Source organism: Tenrec ecaudatus, chromosome 5, assembly GCF_050624435.1.
Source record: "Tenrec ecaudatus isolate mTenEca1 chromosome 5, mTenEca1.hap1, whole genome shotgun sequence".
In the NCBI taxonomy this organism is placed as follows: domain Eukaryota; kingdom Metazoa; phylum Chordata; class Mammalia; order Afrosoricida; family Tenrecidae; genus Tenrec; species Tenrec ecaudatus.
Window position 1 is genome coordinate 118,315,039 of NC_134534.1, and position 20,774 is coordinate 118,335,812.

At 41.4% G+C, this 20,774-nt stretch overlaps 1 protein-coding gene and 1 non-coding gene across 4 annotated transcripts in view; both read right to left on the reverse strand.

Moving 5' to 3' along the window:
* Positions 1 to 20,774, reverse strand: part of BICD2 (BICD cargo adaptor 2) — an 84,274-nt gene that overhangs the window by 29,099 nt on the left and 34,401 nt on the right. For 2 of the 3 annotated variants that reach the window (XM_075549872.1, XM_075549871.1), the window contains exon 2: positions 781 to 993. The exons of the other annotated variant lie outside the window; for it this stretch is intronic. In XM_075549872.1, the coding sequence (XP_075405987.1) occupies positions 781 to 993 (213 nt within the window). The remainder of the gene's footprint in view (positions 1 to 780; positions 994 to 20,774) is intronic. 3 annotated transcript variants of the gene reach the window in all.
* Positions 2,394 to 2,557, reverse strand: LOC142449485 (U1 spliceosomal RNA). The gene has a single exon (XR_012784645.1). It is a non-coding gene; the product is annotated as a U1 spliceosomal RNA (small nuclear RNA).

Sequence of the window (20,774 nt, forward strand, 5' to 3'; positions counted from 1 at the left end):
TTTATTGGGGGCTTGTACAACTCATCGCAATCCATCCATCCATCCATTGTGTCAAGCACATTTGTACATTTGTTGCCATCATCATTGTCAACATTTGCTTTCTACCTGAGTCCTTGGTGTCAGCTCATTTCCCACCTACCTCACTGTGTCCCCTCCCTCATGAACCCTTGATAATTTATAAATTATTATTTTGTCATGTCTTACACTGTCTGACATCTCCCCCCACCCACATAAATCTATCTTTTAAAGTACTCTCAAACTCATTTATTTTACCCTAATTCCATTGAGCACCCGGGTTGTTTCTTTTTTTTCTTACACATAATTAGGCCCTATAGGGGTGGATGCATCAGAAGTGAAAGAAGACATTTTACAGGCAAAGAAGTGTTTGAATGAAAGTGTGTGACTACTGCCCTGAAATAAGTCTGTAAGCAGCAGGCTGGCCTCTGGAAGAACTGACTACACTGTTGTCTAAGAAATAAATGTAAGCAGAGGTTTGGAAATGCCATGTGTCTTTCCTTCTTAGTCCTTTGTTCCCATCAAAGTGAGACTAGGTAGGGGAGGAAAAAACATATGGAACATAGAAAATGTTCCAGTTGACCACCCTAGAGAACATGCGATTCTATACACATGACCTGGCCTGGTCCAGAGTTGCTCCCTGCCCCGTACATCTGGGAAATCACAAATATTGTTGTTTTCAGGTACAATGAACAAGCTGGTGGGTTATACAACAATACTATGGCAACAAATCATTGACCCATCTCTTTGCTTCCTTCCTCTCACCTCCTTCAGTTCTTGTGCCACTGAGGCAAGCCGCTCATTCTCCGATTGAGTGTTGGTAAGGATGTTGCGTAGCTGCTTCAGCTCTGTTTGTAGCTCCAGTACTTTCCTCATGTAGTACTGTTCCTTAGAGGCTGACTCCTGGATCAAACTCTCTTCCCGGCTCTCACCATCTGCTGCCACCTTCTTGTGATTTGTGTGAGCCTGTCCAAATGCCTAGGTTGAGAGATACAGACATGAGAAAGAGCCACAGTGCAGGCAAGCTCCAAACTGAAAATTCCTGACATTTACCCTCAGATACAATGAGCTAGAAGAGCCGTCACAAAGGCACAAGCTAATGTTGCCCCACTGCATGATCCCCCAAAGCCACAAGGAAATCATACTGCAGTTACCTGGGAGTGGGAGGGAAAGGGGAGAAGGCTTACATAGGAATAGGGAAGAGGGTCCTAACAGATTGGAGGTGATTATGGGGTATGTAAACTTCCCTAAGCTGGATATGACATTAGTTTGCTTAACTGTAATAAAAATAAACCTAAAATACTACAACAGAATCTGAGCAGCAACCTTTTTGGCCACAGGAATGAGTACTGACTGGGCCTTAGCCTAACAGGTTCCATCTACTTCTTGTGCTCTTTGAGATGATCACCTGAGGAGTCAATACAGAGTGACAACAGAGGCTGCTGGTGGCCCACCCCACAGTGCTGATGTGGGCTCATTCCTACCTTATTCATGTATTCATATTAACCAAGCCTGTCTGTAATACTACTGAACATAGGTAGTAATCCAGTGGCTGACACGATAGGCCTGGTCATGCACAGCCAAGCATGGCAGCCAGTTTCCACTGCTCCAGGCTTATGTGTCACCTTGAATTTGAGGCTCATGCCCTGCTCTGCCCTAGATCTCTGCAGCTAAGGGTCTTCTGCCTTAAGAAACTTTTGCTCTCAACTCTTTTGTCCTAGTTTTCATCTAGAGTGATCTGTAAAATTGCCTGTGGCTATTGTCTACAATCCCTTACCAACCCTAAAGCCTCAAGATAGGTACTGAGTGAAAGAGGACATCATCTTTTCTCTGAGGAGGCTGTAGCTTTGAAAAATTCTCCCATTCCATTAGTGGGAACACAGGCTCAGACAGTCCCTCAGCCCACCATGACTACTCCAGTCAGGTGTAGAGGAATCTGCCTTGCTCTAACCTTACAGTCTAGGGACTTTTAACAAGGTCCTAATTCACAGAAGGAAAATAAAGCCAAAAGAAGGCTCCTGAAGAATAAAGAAAATGAATGTCTTTTCTTTTTTCTTGAGAAAACCAGAAACAATTTCATTGATTTACTCTTTAATGTTAAGTTTAGGAATCTAGTCCAAGAAAATAGTAGGACGGGTGAGAATCCAAAAGTGGTTACAAGGATGTTTACTGAGCAGGACCGTTTATTTTATCAAACAAAAGAAAAACAACTAATTTTTCTACCACAGTCTTGTCTAAACAATAGAATCCCATGCAGCTGCTAAAGGGCTCAGGTGCTAACTGGGTAGAACATATGAAGAGGCAAATAGATTTTACATAACACGTGTGGTATCCCACTTCAAACAGTACACATGTGTGCAATAGTCTTTTTTTTTTTTCAGGGGATAGCGTGAACGCAGTCCCCCACTACCACAAATTATGCAGTCGAGTTTCCCACATTTGGGGAAATCGCAGGGGTCAGCACACCCGGAGTGCAATGGGTGAGCCTTGCCCTGGGAAAACCACCTTCGTGATCATGGTATCTCCCCTGCCAGGTAAGTATGTGTGCAATAGTCTTAATGGAGAAAAAGGTCTGCAAAGAAAACAAAACCCACTGCCATTGCATGCCTACCGAAAGGAACAGTACCTGTGGGTTTCCAGGGTTATAGGAGTTGAAAGTCTTATCTTCTGCTGATGGCATGGTAGTTTCAAACTGCTGCCCTGTGGTTAATGGCCCAATGCATACCCACCACATCACTATGGCTCCATCCTTGAACAAAAGCAGTTGGACAATATAAGACTGACTCCATAGTTCCCAAAGTGGGTGACATTGCCCTCTGGGGAATGGTTGAACGATCCAGGGGAGGATGCAAAAGCAGATACCTACACTTTATCTGGAACCCTGGTGGTGTAGTGGGTTATGCGTTTGGCAGTTTAAAACCACCATTAACTGGGAGAAAACACGAGACCTTCTATTCCTGTAAAAATTTATAGTCTCAGAAACTCACAAGGACAGTTCTACCAAGTCCTGGAGGGTCATCATGAGTCAGAATTGACTTGATGGTAGTGAGTTTGGTTTTTGGCTTGTGCACTGAAGTAATAAAATTTTTCATTGCCAGGGGTGAGGGTCATTGAAAAGAGGACGAAGGCCAATATATTTGTGAACCTAAGGTCTACACTGGCATTATAAGGAACACCAGTGCTTTCACAGTGCTGACTGCACTTGAAGTTGAGGATTCCCTAACCAATAGAACTCTTGCTCTGAGAAGCTAGAAATTGGCCAAAGATCCATCAGTAGAAGAATGGATACAGAAACTGGTACACAAAACAGAATACTGTTGTTGTTGTTGATATGTACCATTAAATCAGTTCTGAACTATAGCAACCTTATGCACAACGGAACAAAGCATTACCTGGGCCATCCTCACACTTGTTCCTATACCTGAGCCCATTGTGGAAGACATTGTGTCACTCAATCTCCTGTGGACCTTCCTTTTTTTTCTCTGCCCCTCCACTGTACTAAGAATGATGTCTTTTCCAGGGACTGGTCTGTCCTGGTGACATGTCCAAACAAAACATGTAAGATGAAGCTTTGCCATCCTTCCCTCTAAGGAGCATTCTGGATGCACTTCTACCAAGATGGATTGGTTTCCCCTTTGAACAGTCCATGGCACTTTCAATATTCTTTGCCAGCACCACAATCCAAATGCACCCATTCTTTGTTGGTCCTCTTTATTCAATGTCCAACTTTCCACATGCACAAGGCAATTGAAAACACCGTGGCTTGGGCCAGGCACACCATAGTCCTCAAGGTAACATCCTTTCTTTTCAATACTCTAAAGCGGTCTGTGCAGCAGATTTACCTAATGCAATATGTCTTTTGATCTCTTGACAGCTGCTTCCATAAACACTATGAATCCAAACAAGGAAAGAATCTTTGACAACTTCAACCTTTTCTCCATTTGTCATGATGTTGTTACCTATTGAAGTTGTGAGGAATTGGTCTTCTCTACACTGAGTTGTAATCTGTACTGAAAGCTGGAATCCTGGACCTTCATCAGCAAGTGCTTCAAGTTGTCCTCACTTTGAGCAAGTAAGGTGTGTCATCTGCATCTCTTAGACTGCTAATAAGCCTTCCTCCAAACCTGTCTCAGTCAACAAAATTCAAGTAAACATCTTTCTAGTATTTTCTGCTTTGAGCCAATATCCATATGACATCAGTTCCATCCTCTTCTGAATTCAGCCTGAACTTCTGGGAGCTCCCTGTCAATGTACTGCTGCAACTGTTGTTGGATGATCTTTAGCAAAATTTTACTTGCACATGATATCAATGATATTGTTTTATAATTTGAGTATTCTGTTGGGTCACCTTTCTTTGAAATGAGTACAAATATAGATTCTTCCAATAAGTTGGTCAAGTAGCCATACTCCAAATTTCCTGGCATAATCAAATAATTGCTTCATTTCAAACAGTATTCTATCAATTCTTGGAGCCTTGTTTTGGGCTAATGTTTTTTTTAAATCATTTTATTGGGGGCTCTTACAGCTCTTCTCATAATCCATCCATCGTGTCAAGCACATCTGTACATGTTGCCATCATCATTTTCCTTCTTTTTAAAATCATTTTATTAGGGGCTCATACAATTCTTTTATCACAATCCATACATACATCAATTGTGTAAAGCACATTTGTACATTCATTGCCCTCATCATTCTCAAAACATTTGCTCTCCACCTAAGTCCCTGGCATCAGCTCATTTTCCCCTCTCCCTCCCTCCTCCCCTCTCCCTCATGAACCCTTGATAATTTATAAATTATTATTCTGTCATATCTTACACTGTCTGATATCTCCCTTCTCCCACTTTTCTGTTGTCCATCCCCTAGGGAGGAGGTTATAGGTCATACGTATATCCCTGTAATCTGTTCCCTCTTTCTACCCTATCCTCCCTCCACCCTCCCTGTATCGCAACTCTCAGCATGGTCCCGAAGGGATCATCCGTCTGGATTCCCTGTGTTTCCAGTTCCTATCGGTACCAGTGTGCATCCTCTGGTCTAGCCAGATTTGTAAGGTAGAATTGGGATCCTGATAGTAGGCGGCATTTAGGAACTAGAGGAAAGGTGTATGTTTCATCGTTGCTGGGCTAATGTTTTCAATGCAGCCTGAAGTTCTTCTGTTAGTACTACTGGTTCTTGATCATACCTCCTGACTAGTTCTTTTTGGTACAATGACTATATTCTTTCCATATTGTTTTGATGTTTCCTGCATCATTCAATATTTTCCCATACAATCTTTCAATATTACAACTTGCGGCTTGAGTTTTTTCTTGAGTTCTTTCAGTTTAAGATATGCTGAGTATATTCTTTTTTGGTTTTCTAACTCTAGATCTTTGCACATTTCATTATAATATTTGACTTTAGATTCCTAATCTGCCTTTTGAAATTTTCCATTATCCTCTTTTACTTCAACATTCCATTTGCTTTAAGTACTTTAAAATTAAGAGCAAGTTCCACAGTTTTTTCTGACATTCACTTTAATATTTTCTTTCTTTCCTCATTTAATGACCTGTATTTCTTTCTTTTTATATATGTCATTTTATTGGGACTCATAAACTCTTATCACAATCCATACATACATCAATTGAGTAAAGCACCCTTATACATTCGTTGCACTCATCATTCTCAAAATTCGCCTTCCACTTGGGTTCCTGGAATCAGCTCATTTTCCTTTTTCCCCTTCCCGGAGCTTCCCACTCCCTCACAAATCCTTAATAACTTATAAATTATTACTCTATCCTATCTTACACTGCCCGGCATCTCCCCTCACCCACTTTCCTGTTGCCCATCCCCCAGAGAGGAGGTTACATGTAGATCCCCGGGATCGGTTTCCCCTTTCTACACCCCCTGCCCTCCCGGTGTCGCCACTCTCACCGGTGGTCCTGAGGGGTTCATCTGGCCTAGATTCCCTGTGTTTCCAGATCCCTACTGCACCCGTTGTGCATCCTCTGGTCTAACCAAGTAATGACCTGTATTTCAATGCTTTCTTCATGAATGATGTTCTCCCCTAGCTCATCAAGTCTTCTGTCATTAGTGTTCAATGCATCAAATATGCTCTTGAAAATCAGGTGGGAAATTCAAGGTTAAATTTTGACTTAAAGACTCGTTTTCCTTTCTTCTTCTTCAACTTGAACTTACACACAAGCTCATATGAGTAATTAATGGTCTGCTCCCCTGGCCTGCTTTTAGCTGCTCACACTGAGCTTTTCCTTTGTCTCTTCCCACAGCTGAGGTCCATTTGATTTTGGTGTCTTCCATGTGGCGAAGTCTATGTGTACTATGTTATTGAATACAAGGTATTTGCTATGAACAAGTTATTGGTCTTGCAAAGTTCTATCACGCGATTTTCAGCTTAATTTCTATCCCAAAGACCTTATTTTTCCAGCGAATGTTCCTTTCTTTTTGTTTCCAACTTTCACATTCCAATTTCCAATGTCAATGCATCTTGACTGCATGTTTGACAGATTTCTGACTGAAGTCCTTGGCAGGATTCTTCAGTTTCTTATCAGTAGCTTTTCTGGTTGGTGCATAAATTTGAATAATAGTTGTATTGATCGGCTTTCCTTGAAGGTGAGTAGATATAAACCCATCACAGACAGCACTGAAGCACAGACTTCAAGACAGACCTTGAAATGTCCCTTTGAACAATGAATGTTACGCCATTCTTCTTCATTGGGTTATTCCTGGTATAATAAATCATATGATTAATTTTCTGATTCAAAATGGCCAGTACAGCTTACGAATGCCTAGGATACCAATAATCATGCATTTTTGAGGACTTCCAATTATCCTACATTCATAATTTGCATATTCTAAGTTCCACTCGTTGGCAGATTTGTGCAGTTGCTTCTCCTTACCTTTGCATGCTCCATCAGCAAATGAAGATCCTGAAGGCTCCACTCCGACATGCTTTACCCAACTCCACGCGGAGAAATCAGCTCCTCTTCAGTCACATTTTGAGTACTCTGGGATCTGAAGGGCCCATCCTCCGGCACTATTCGTGACAATGATCTACTTCCAATCTTTAGGCCTTTAGTACCTGACAGTATCCCAAAGCTATGTGTAAGGTTTTCAGCAGCTCCTTCCTCCAAAGTGGGAAGCCCAGTCCTTCATTGTCTATTCTTCGTCTGGAAGCTCCACTGAAACCTGTTCACTCTGAGTGACCCTGCTGGCACTCTGAGTGACCCTGCTAGTGACATACCTTCCAGCATCGTGATAAACTGACAGACAAGTGGGTAGTGAGTGAAGTTAAGTGAATGACAAAAGACAACTACAGTATAAGTCCATTACTATAACGTAACCATCAAGATGAAGGTAGGTTCCTTCTCTCAGGGCACGTAATCTTCTAATTTGGTCTGCCAAGAAACTCAGTAGAGAGCCTGTCTAGCATCCATGAATCATATATAACCCCCCTGTGTGTGTATGTATGTATATGTGTGTGTGTGTGTACATTAAAAACCACTTTGGCAGAGGAGACTTCACCTCAGTGGGGTCAGCTTTTCAAGATGTGGTAAGAAGAAGAGGCCACTCCAAACCAATAGAAACTTCTACTAGAGTGATAAGTAAACCTTACTGGAAATTCAAGTCAAGATGGGAGAAGGGGACATGTATATCTCAGAGAAGATAATTACATATCTGTTGGTAGGAAAAAAGGAGGTCCAACCTCCCACTGGGAAAAATGCTTAACAATACTTAGATAGAACTCATGGAGGGAATATACCTGGTTCCTAATTGAATACTTCTGACCTAGTTTCTATGCAGTTTTGGGTAACTCAGGCTGTGTGCTAGACTACTGGAATGTTACACTTTACAAGGCACAAAATATCCTATAGAGGTTACACCAGAAGGACTTGATTTAGAAACCCCACTAAATGAACTGAGCTTTACCTCAAACTCAAGTATAGCCACGGGACTTAAGGCTGAAATTGTCCTGCGCAAAAAGCAGATAAGTGCTATCCCAAGGACATAGAACTGGCAGGGGTTAGATGTTGGTTCAAATCTCTTCCTTTGAGGGTACCAAATGAATGGTGGACCCAAACGACAATTCAATTTATACTTACTATCATAATGTCCTCCTGACTTCATTATGACATGCATTAATCTGGTAGGTGTGGCTCTGCCCTTGTGAATGAATATTATTTAAAGTTTTGCCCTCTCACCAACTCCCATTGTGTGTATAAATAGTGTTAAGTCATGTAAGAGTTTTAATCTGTACAAGTAAATAATTAATATATTACCATTCATAGCTGACCTACACTTGTATAATTTCCTTTTCTCAGCTGTGTTTTAAATTCTATACCATTGGCTAAATTAATGACACTGTCAAGAGAATTACCTTATGCCCCAGCAGGATGATTGATAATATACAGAAACATAAAATGACAATGATATCTTTAAGGTGAACTAGGCATATATAAACCATATATATATATATATATATGAATGAATTTTGATCTTGCACTTAATTCTAGCCCCAATCTAAGAGAAATTAGCTCTTATGATATGACCCTGCTTGATGTCCCTCCTCCCACCTCATGAAGAGATCATTTAAGATATGAATGTAGCAACGTGTGGTGTGGTGAAGAAACTAGATGTTGCTCAGCTATCAGAAGTAATAGTGTCTGGCATCTTAAAGGTTTGTCTTCAAACAAGTAGCCATTTAAGTAGGTGTCAACTAAGTCCACATGGAAGAAGCATACCAGTCCATGTGATCCAAAGATTGCACACAATAAAATCCAAATTCAAAGGAGGGAATAGTATGAAAGCTTAAATTGTGGATACCTGATTTTCAGAAGGCTAGAGATGACAGACAGTAGAAGCCAAAACTCTATTTGCAGGCTCTAGTGAATGCCCTCTGACCATAGTTGAGGGATGTGAATAGCTTTGTTATCAGACAGAGAGCATTAAAAGTTGATTATATAAGACACGGCTAAATTAAATGTAGTATTTGATCACTGCATCCCCCCTTTGACTCATTTTAAAGTTGCCTTGGTTCTAAAAGCAGTGAGGAGGGGAACATGTACATTAAGCCTCAGAGGTGAATCCCCTTTGACCACAGACCAGGGGTGTAAACAGCCTTGCGATCTGCAGAATGCATTGCAAAGTAGATTACTGCAGAGGCAGCTGGTTGAAATTTAGCACCTTCTGCATGATATAATGGATGTATGGATTACTATAATATATGTAAGAGCCCCCAATAAAATGATTTAACACCTTATAATTTGAATCTAGTTTTTAATATTTCCTACTTTCTTTTCTATTGAGGTTTTTTTGTTTTACATTATTGTTAGTTTTTAACAATCATTTCATTGAGGGCTCTTATAGCTTTTATAACAATCCATACATCAATTGTATCAAGCACATTTGTGCATATGTTGCCATCATCATTTTCAAAGCATTTTTTTTCTACTTAAGCCCTTGGTGTCAGCTCCTCTTTTTTCCCCTCCTCCCACCTTTATGAACCTATGACAAATTATAAATTGTTATTTTCATATCCTACACCATCCACTGTCTCCCTTCACCCACATTTCTGGTGTTCATCCCTCTGGCAGTGGGGGGTTGCGGGGGTATACGATGATCATTGCAATCTGTCCCGCCTTTTTCTCTCTTCTCCCCACACCTTCCCTCTACTACCCTCATGGTAGCAACACTCAAAACTGTTCCTGAGGGGTTTATCTGTCCTGGATTCTACGTGTCAAGGGCTCTTAGCTATACCAATGTACATGCTCAGGTCTAGCCAAATTTTTAAGGAAGAACTGGTTGATGACAGTGGGGGTGGGGTGGGGGGAGGAAGGGAAGCAGTAAACACTAGCGGGATGTTGTGTGTTTTGTCGGTGCTAGGCTGCACCCTGGCTGACTCACTCCTTCCTTGTGACCCTTCTGTGAGGGGATGTCCAATTGTCTACAGATCCACTCCAACCCTTCTTGTTCACATCGATATAATTGTTTGATTTGGGTCTTCTGATGCCTGATATCTGATCCCGTTAACACCTCATGACCACACAGGCTGGTGGTTGTTAGCTTTTCTTTATGTGACTGAACTATTGAATCATATATGAATTAAAACTGATTTAAAAATAGCTCTTTCTCTGTAAAATTTAGTAGAAAACTTCGGCTTTTGACATTCATTTCAAACCAAATCAGCCCAAATCTATGATTTCTATTGTTTTCTCCTCTTTCAAACTGGTTCCAATGGGAACACCAAATTACAAATTGTCAAGCCCACATAACATCTTCATTATTGTGGGCAAGCCTGCCCAGGCAGGTGAGGGCAAGCCCAGTGCTGAGTCTATCATGACTCAAAACCCTTGGCCCTGAGCAGCAAGGCTGCTCAAACTTGGTTGCAAGTCCCTCATGCCATGGTAAGTAAGCAGGCAAGAAGACACTGTTGCCCACTATCCAGTGCTTCTGGAGAGCACGTGCTGGGGTATGCTTCACTCTCAAAGATTACACATCCCAGCCAGCAAAGGCTAACATGAACACTCAAAACAAAACAAAAAAAACCCAAATCTCATGAGGAGCTGAAAAGAGATTTCACATGTAAACAAATAATGAGTTATAGAAGGTTAGTCATCTATATGCTGTAAGGTACAGTTCCTGTCTAGGCTTGTCTGCTTCTACCCAGAATCTTTGCCTCAGCCCTCATAACAGTATCTTAGATGGTTTTTCAAAAACAATGGAAGAAAAGACTTCTGCTTCCAGTCAAGATGTAATAGTAACAGGGACTGAATTTACCACCTGTGTGAAATGAACAAAACAAAAACCTAGAAAAGTTCTATGATTAAGGCAATGGATTTTATGTCACTGTACACCAGGTAATAAAAACAGTGAACCTGAGAGGTAGGAAATAGGGAAGCTCCATGAGAGCTCTCATTTGTCCCTGAAAGAACTGCCTGCCACAGTGCAGAAAGGGGAAGCAAAGACAGAGCCTGGAAGAACATGGAAGACAAAGCCTGAGACCTACAGATAGAGGGCAGCTGGGGACAGCCAGTGCAGACTTGCATAGAAATCACCCAGAAGGAACTCGGGAACAATCCCCATCAGTCATACACAGCGACCATCAAACAGCGCTATTTCTCTCGGTGGAAGGAAGAAACTAACAGTTCACAAAGCAGCAGGCACAGTACTCAGAAGTTTGACAAAATTAGGCCTCCATTAAATGCTGTGCTGGTCCCTTCTAGCAAAGCTTAAAGTCAACTAGAAAGGATCTGACTTCTGCCAAGTAACTTAATCACATGCCAGAACAGGGCTCAGAAAGAAATACAAAACACCTGCCTGCAAACAAGGCAAACTCCATAAAATTCAATATTTAACCACTAAGTAGCCAACATATAAAAAAATTGAAAAAACACTATAATGAAGAGAAAAAAAGTCAATCGAGAGTTTAAAATGACAGTGACAGGATTTGCAGACATGGAGATTAAACCAGCTATAATAAAATTCCACTTGTTCAAGAAAATAGAACAGAATGAGTATGTTATGCAGAGACATAGATGATTTTACAAAAATAAAAACTCAAATCACACTTCTAGAGTTCAAGATCCAATATGTAACAAGAAAAATACACTGGATGGGACTAACAGCACATTACATCATATATAAAATTAATGAACTTGAAGGCACATCAATATAACTATACAAAACATGTGATCGTGAGCACACGCACATACGTGTGTCCACACAAGAAAACACCTGTGAGGTGTGGAAAAATTTTAAGAAGCCTAAAACATGGTTAATTAGACTACCAAACGAGAAGGAAAGAGGAAGATTCAGAAAAAAATATTTGAAGAAATAATGGTTATTTTCCCCCCAAAGATGCTGAAAACAAAAACAGCTAAACTATATACACGAACACCAATCATAAAATTACTTAAAACCAGTAATGCAGAGAAAATCCTAAAAGTGGTCAGAGAACACATCAATTCTGGAGAAGCAAAGTTAAAAGGTTACAACACATGGGAACCAAACAACAACAAAAACAACAAACAAAAATGGTTAATAAAGGCCTCCAAAAAAGTTGAAATAAAGATATAAAAAAGGAAAAAGAATTCACTACTATGAGATATGTTAAATGAAATCTTCCAGGAAGAAGAAAACTGATTAACAGATAAATGGACAACGATGTGAGTAAATAAAAGAACCTAGGTTTTCTTATTATTTATTTAATGTGACCCTTAACAAATTTCCACTTTTTTTTGTAGAAATGGTAAATTGATCTTCAAATTCATATGGAATTTCAAGGTGCCTTGAATGCTCAATATTGAAAAGAACAAGGTTGGAAGACTCAACTTACTGATCTCAAATTTTACTATAAAGCTATAGTAATCAAAACAGTAAGTACCAAGTGTCATAAGGTCAACATGTAAACCAAAGGGATAGAATTAAGTATCTAGAAATAAACATAAATATATATCCATATATTAAAAAATAATTATGGGAAAATTGAATCTACATGCAAAAGTGGAACATTACCTGGCCCTGAGGTTGATATTCCACCTTGGAGTAGCCAATGCACAGAGAAGGCCAAAGGGCTAGCCCCACCATGAGACACAACAACCCTCAGTGACCCATAGCCCTACGGGGGACAACACAGGAGACACTGTGGGAACTGTGCCCAATCCGATCCTACCACACCAGGGCGAAACACTAAAGGTGTGCAACAGGGCAACAAAGAGAGCAAAGCAACAAAGACCCTGAGGAATAGGGTCGGGACATGGCAACCCATCAGACTTGACTGGAAAATACTCATTAAGGTCAACAGACAGACCTGGGACTATTTATAGGCTTTTCTTTCTTTGCTGTTTGGTTTTTGTTGTTGTTATTGTAGTCGTTTTGTTCTTTGTTTTCTTTTGTTGTGCTTTGCACTGATTTGTTTTTGTGCTCATTATTGTCGCTGCATGTTTATCTAGATAAGACAGGTGGGATGGGATAAACAATCCAGAGAAAACAATGGGACGATAGTTCTGGGTGACACAGGAGAGGAGGAGGCTGGGAAAGGAAGGGGCAGGAGGCAACAAATCCAGGGACAAGGGAGCAAGTGATCTAAAATGGATGGTAAGGCAGGCATAGGATGCCTGGTGGGGCTTGATCAATGGTGATGTAGTCAGAAGGAATTACTGAGAGCCAATGAAGGTCGAACATGATAGTGGGACAAGAGGAAAGTAAAAGGAAATGGAGGAAAGAAGTAGGAGGCAAAGGGCATTTATAGAGGTCTAAATACAGCCATATACACATATTTATATATTGAGTAATAAGGTAGCAGATGGGACATTGGGCCTCTACTCAAGTACACCCTCAATGCAAGAACACTTTGTTCTAATAACCTGGCATTCCATGATGCTCACCTTCCTGACATAATAGCTGAAGACAAAAAGGGTGCATAAACAAATGGCCATTTAGCTGAGAAACAACAAAATCCACATGGAAGAAGCACACCAGCCTGTGTGATCATGAAGTGTCAATGGGATCAGGTATCAGGCATCAAACATCCAGAACAAAAAATCATATCAACATGAATGAGGGGGAATGCCCAGTGGAGACCCAAAGCCCATCCAAAAACCATTGGACATCCCTTTACAGAAGGGTCACAAGGAAGAGAAGAGTCCGTCAGGGTGCAGTTTAGCACCGATAAAACATACAACTTTTCCTCTAGTTCTTTAATGCTTCTTCCCCACCATTGTTATGACCCCAATTCTGCCTCACAAATCTGGCTAGATCAGAGCATGTACAGTGGTACAGATAAGAGGAATTCAGGAGAGATAAACCCCTCAGGACCATTAATTAGAGTAGTAATACCAGGAGGGTAAAGGTAAGTTGGCCAGAAGGGGAGGGGGGAACAGATCACAATATTTGACATATCCACAGCCCCACACAGCGGGGTGGACAACAGGAAAGTGGGTAAAGGGAGACTGTGGTTTGTGTAAGAAATGAAAAAAAAATTACAAATTATCAAGGGATCATGAGGAAGGGGGGAAAGGAGCTGTTATCAAGGGCTCAAGTAGAAAGAAAATGTTTTGAAAATGATGATGGCCACAAATGTACAAATGTGCTTGACACAGTGGATGTATTGTGGTGAGTAGTATAAGCCCCCAATAAAATGACTTCAGAAAATAATAGTGAAAAAAAAATAATAGTGAAGCTGGACTTTGTGTCAATTTGGCTGGGCCAGGATTATTAGCAGTTTGGCAGTTATGGTTTAATAATCTCCCATGATGGTATTTTTAAAATCATTTTACTGGGGGGTGGGGGGTCTCTTACAAATCTTGATACAGTCCATACATCAATTGGGTCTGACACATTCCTACATATATTCCATTGTTCTTTTCTAGACGTTTACTTTCCACTGAGCCCTAGGAATCAGCTCTTTTTTCCCCTCCCTCTCTCCAATCAGTCATACTTTGGCTTCTGTGAGCTTGTTTTCATTTTCTTTCTTTTTTTTGGGGGGGGGGGTGTTATTTATTTATTTATAATCATTTTATTAAGGGCTCATACAACTCTTATCACATTCCATACATACATCAATTGACCTATAGCTCCTTCACCCACTTTTCTGCTGTCTGTCCCCCAGGGAGGAGGTTATATGTAGATCCCTGTAATTGGTTCTCCCTTTCCAACCCACCTTCCCTCCACCCTCCCAGTATCTCCACTCACACAACTGATCCTGAAGGGAACATCCGCCCTGGATTCCCTGTATTTCCAGTTCCTATCTGTACAAGTGTACAACCTCTGGTCTAGCCAGATTTGTAAGGTAGAATTGGGATCATGATAATGGGGGTGGTGGTGGAGGGGGAAGCATTTAGGAACTAAAGGCAAGTTGTATTTTTCATCCTTGCTACATCGCACCCTGACTGGCTCCTCTCCTCCCCGAGACCCTTCTTAAGGGGATGTCCAGTGGCCTACAAGTAGGCTTTGGGTTGGTCTCCACTCCACACTCCCCACCTCATTCACAATATGATTTTTTGTTCTGATGATGCCCGATACCCGATCCCTTCAACACCTCGTGATCCCACAGGCTGGTGTACTTCTTCCATGTGGGCTTTGTTGCTTCTGAGCTAGATGGCCACTTGTTTACCCTTCAAGCCTTTAAGACCCCAGACACTAGCTCTTTTGATAGCCAGGCACCATCAGCTTTCTTCACCACATTTGCTTATTCACCCACTTTGTCTTCAACGATTGTTGTCGGGAAGGAGAGCAACATAGAATGCCAATTTAATAGAAGAAAGTATTCTTGCAATGAGGGAGTACTTGAGTGGAGATGCAATGTCCTTCTGTTACCTTAATACTAAACCTATAAATATATGCACATAGATCTATTTCTCCATCCTCATATATAAGTATATTTACATATGTACATGCCTATATTTAGACCTCTATAAATGCTCTTTGCCTCCTAGCTCTTTCCTCTATTTCTTTTGACACCCTTCTTGTCCCACTATCATGCTCAGTCTTCATTTGGGTTTCAGTAATTCCTCTTGGTTACATTACCCTTGATCACTCCTACCAGGCCTTCTACACCCTCCTCACCACCGAATTTAGATCACTTGTTGTTCCCTTGTCCCTGGGCTTGTTAACACCCCACTACCTTTCCCCCCACCTCCCACTCTCACATGTCCCCCCGGAACTGTCGTCCCATTGTTTTCTCCTCCAGATTGTTCATCCAGCCTATCTTATTTAGACAGACCCATGGAGATAATAACATGTACAAAAACAAGACAGAGCAAAACCAAGCAACAATGTACAAACCAACAATAACAAACCAATAGCAAAAAAACAAGAAAGAAAAGCTTGTAGCTAGCTCAAGGGCTGTTTGTTAGCCTTTAGGAGTGTTTTCCAGTCCAGTTTGTTGGAGCACCAAGCTCTGGCCCCAAAGTCCACCTTCACATTTCCTGGGGACCTTGTCACTCCGTTCCCTTACTGTTCTATTGCACCCCCTTAGTGTTTTGCCTCAATGTGGCAGGATCAGATCGGGCTCAATTCCCACACTAGGACTCCAGTGTTGTCCCCTGTAGGGCTATGGGTCAGTGGACATCATGTCTCATAGTGGGGCCGGTCATGTGGTTCTCTCTGTGGACTGGCTTCTCTAAGTGGGAACATCATCCTCAAGGCCTGGCAGGCCAGGATGTGCTCCACTCTCTCCGCCTCCCCCTTCATCTAATCCTGTGTGCTCCAATCAGATATTTCCCTCTCACCCCAAAGCTGCAGATTCAGTGCTGTCCTTTGAAATAAATTCTTCTGGGGGGAACGGGAGGTCCCATGATGAGATTTAACACAATGTAATCAATTCCATAATGGGATTTGCTATAAACAGCCAATCAGTTGTAATAAGATTAAGGTGGAATACAATTCCCTTCCTCAGGTCACAGTCATGATGCAACTTAAAGGAAGTTTCCTTGGCCTACTTCTTATATAAATGGACGCTATGGGAAAACTTGTTTTCTTTTTGCTTGGTCTGGATTCTGTGTCTGCCTCATTGACCTCCAGATTTTGACTTGAAAGAGTAAAAGTCAAGTAACAGATAAATGCACACATGTTTATCACAGTATTGTTCACAATTAGCAAAAAGATGCAAACAACCTAAATGATCATCAGTGGAGAATAAACTTTGATATATATTCATAATAGGCAATATAATGACTTTTTTCCTAGTAAAACTATTTTTTCATATTATGAAAGATAAAAAAGAAAACCAATATGATTCTCTCAAAAGATGCAGGAAAATGTAGGACAAAACTCAATTTCATTCTTGATAAAAATTCTCAGCAAAACAGAAGGGAACATCTTCAACTTGGTAAAAAACATCTTCTAAAAATCTTAACAGCTAAAATAACTTAATGAGAAAAATAATGAATCTCATCACTTCTATTTAATACTATACGGGTGTTCTCAGCCTGCAGTGAGATAAGGCATTAAGATAAAATAAAAGACATCTAAATTGTAAATAAATATGTATTTATTCATATATTATATGATAACCTTTGAAGAAAATCCATGTACTCTGTACCTTGCAGATTTATCATTATTTTTAATGTTGTACACTATTCCATTGTGTGTATGTACCAAAGTTTGTTTATCCACTCTTCCATTGGTAGTCATCTAAATTACTTGCATCTTTTGTTATTTTGAACAGTGATGTAATGAACACGTGTGTGCATGTATCTGTTTGTGTTCCAACTCTTATTTTCTCAGCTATATACCAACTAGAATTCTTTGCTCTTCCACAGTGGTTGTTCCATACCATTGCTAGCATTTGTTGCTTTCTGTTTTTGTTTTAATTTGCAATTAATGCTGGTGTAAGGTGATACCTAATTGCTGTCTTGATTCAGATCTCCCAAGTGGCTAATGATAATCAGCATTTCTTCATGTTTGTTGGCCACCTGAATGTGTTCTTTGGGAAAGTAACTGTTCATGTGTTCTCCCCATTTTTAAATTTAATTGTCTTTTTCTTAATCAGAAATTATTCAAATTTTAGAAATTATTCCCTTTCATTTCACCTGTCTGTGGGTGTTTTCTCTTTTGGCGACAATGAAGATGCTTTTGACTTTATAGGTAAAAGATTATCAAAGTTCCACATGTTAGTAAGTGTAAATTATTGGATATCTATTCAATGGGTAAAGAAAACAATTAAGATACTATTGAAGTATTTATCTTATCCTCAACCTACACGATGGGAAACATTATAGGCATTTATGCTCAGCTTAAAAACCAGCAGGCTAAAGATTAGAGAGGTGAAGACATGCCCATTGAGGTAGTTTATTGTGCCAACCTGGCTGAAAAACACGTGGGGTTAATTGAAGGGCAGAGGGTTCTTAGGTCTCTTGCTTTGTGATGGTCGGACCAAGGTGCAGCTGCCTTAGCCAGTTTCCTGCTTCAGGCTGGCAAGGCTCACTTCCTGTAAGACATCCCTGAGGAGAAGCAGCATGGACCTACCCAGATGCAGCCTTGGGTGCTGGAGCAGCAGTGTGGCGATCCCTGACAGCACTGAGATGCTTACACTTTCACTGATTTGGCTTTCCTCCTGCAGTCGGCGTCATTGTGTGTGTTTTGTGAGATGGAGGAGGACTTTATGGATTAGTGCCGGACATATGGGTTAATGGGTTAATGGACTGTGGGCTTGGGCAACACTGGGTTGGGATGGTTTCTTGATGTGCACTTAACCTTTATATAAAACTCTCTTGTATACATGAGTTTCTGTGGATTTGTTTCTCTAAAGTATTCAGACTAATACACCCCTGATTACTTAGTCCACCTGTTTGAATTTTCCCATCCAAAGCATCCTCTTAAGAAAGAAGCGTAAGAAAGGAAGGCCCTCAATGAGATGTACTGTCACATGGGCTGCAACAATAGGGGCAATTGTGAGGATCTGGTAGGGCTGGGCAGTGTTTTTTTCTGTTGTACATAGAGGCACTATGAGTCAGAACCGACTCAAGGGTATTTAACAACAAAGTATCCTTGTCCCATTTTAAACAAGCCAACGCAGATTTCCAAGTCCATCTCAACCTCTGCCACTCCCTTCTCCAAAGGTTAGCAATCCCCATGAGGCAATGCTCAGACCTGATCCAGAGTGTATTCCTCATCTGGCCTCAGGGATTCCTGCTGTGGGCTGGCCTGTCTTTGCATTTTTCTCTGCCTCACTTGTTGAACTGGTTCAGGTCAGACTCTCTGTCTAACCTGCTGTCTAGATCTGCTCTAAGATGACCCCAATTGTAGTCTGAAAGGAGAACTGGGAGAGGAAGGGAAAGGTCAAGCTCCTACTCTTCAAACCTACAAGATTCTTGTAGGTATCTTGATGTATCTTGATGATTTGGCCTTGGGGGATGACCTAGCTTCTGTTGATGCTGACATTGCTCTTGACACAGGCTTAAAAGCTGCCTGGGCCAGACAAGCTCTGACATGGCATGCTGAGGCCAGGGATGAGATCACAGGTAGGTGGCTCAGGTAAGGGTTTTAGTCTGTGATTGTTCTTGGCCAATATCCCTTTTCCATGGCTTGCTTTAAGTTTACTTGAATACCTGTGGATACTACAAACAACTATGTCTACTAGAATACTAGAAGCCAAGGGTTAGACACAGCTGGGGATGCAAGTCCCTCCCTTTGGGGCAGCCTCCAAAGGTATTATGAGACCGGCTGACTTTGCCAATTGGTGGTGGAAAAGCTTCTGGCCATGAGTGGGATCAGAGGGCAATGAGATCAGGATTTCACAATCAAATGAAGAGGGTATCAGTTGAGGAAACACCTCTAAGGTAAGAGAATTGGATTACCTCTGAGAAACTCCAAGAGTTGTTTTTGAGAGTGAATGGGAATTCCAGAAGGTTGAAGAGGGCTTAGGAAGGAAAAGAAGTTGGAGTTAAACCTGGGAACAGGTAAAGGGTCAAATAACGGCAGAGTGGAATGGAGGTGTAGGAGGGGTGGGATGGGAGAGCCTTGCGGTATGGCAGGTATAGAGGTCATGGCTTGGTGACCTGTGTAACCTTTGCTACTTCATTTCTGTGGGTTCCTTTTCCTCGTCGGGGACCTTTCGCGAGGATAGGGCTGAGTACACAGCAAGCTCTGTGGAGTGAAGAACAGTTTCACTGACTCTCATCATTCAGGTCTTGAGTTCTGAGAACATGGCCAGAGCTCAGGAGGCATGATGTGGGGAAGGGCCATAGGGCTTTGATATCTTAGTCCAGGCTAAACACCCGGGGAGTGTCTACTCAAGACTCTGGAAATGTCCTTCCTCACTCATATGTGGGTGTAGATACACAGGTAAGGTAAAATTGTTGGTAAAGAAAGTCAGTTAAAGTGCTCATTATCAGCCAGTGACTATGAGGTAATGGCATTGCTGGTTAGCAACACTTCGTGAGGACTAAGTTGTGTGCTTCTCTATTCTACCAGCTCTATGAGGGGGGCACACCATGATTTTTGCAGTTTGAAAATGGGAAAACTGAAACACAATCAAGTGAGAGGCTTATGCTATGTCAGATTAAAGTGAGGGCTAGATCCACATCAGTTCTGAGGAAGAGAGTCTTGCGATAGACAACAGTATTTACAAAAGCAATGTATGGTAGCATAATGGGAAAGATGAGCCCAGGGGTCCTATTTCAGGAAAGAGAGGGCCATGGAAGCAAAGACACATGCAACTTATCCCCTTCTTCCGCACACTTGACCAATCTCCTCCCATCTCAGTGAAGGGTAGCTGATAATATCTTTCTGACTCAGTTGGCATACGTCTTACATGACTCCCTGACTTCCTCCCCATAGTGTCAGTACAACTGGGTAGCTACCAATCCTAATGTGCATCAATTCCTTCCTCTGAAACAGAGTAATGATGTCACTAAACTCAGGACATGGTTATAAGGTTATAAGTCAAGACAACTTGCTTGTTAGAGCTAGGTACCAGGAGGATGGCTATGACAACTTCCTAATAATAAAATCTCAGACTTCCCCATCCCCACCCACCTCTAATCAGCATTCTCAATAAAGTGAGTCTATAAAATACAAATTCAATGGAGTCATTCCCTGCTCTAAACTCAAGGGGATGTCCCACTGTCATTAGGATGTTGGTTTCCAAGGCTCAGTCTCAGTCCTCCCCATACCTTCACCACCCAAAATGCATTGCAGCATCTCTGCTTCTGGATCTTAGTTCCTACTCTTTTCCTTAGATGCCTTTTCTTCTAGTCCATCCCCCTCCCTTTTTTGTGCTGGTTAAATCCTTCACACCCTACTTAATGTGTGCACCCCTAACCTCA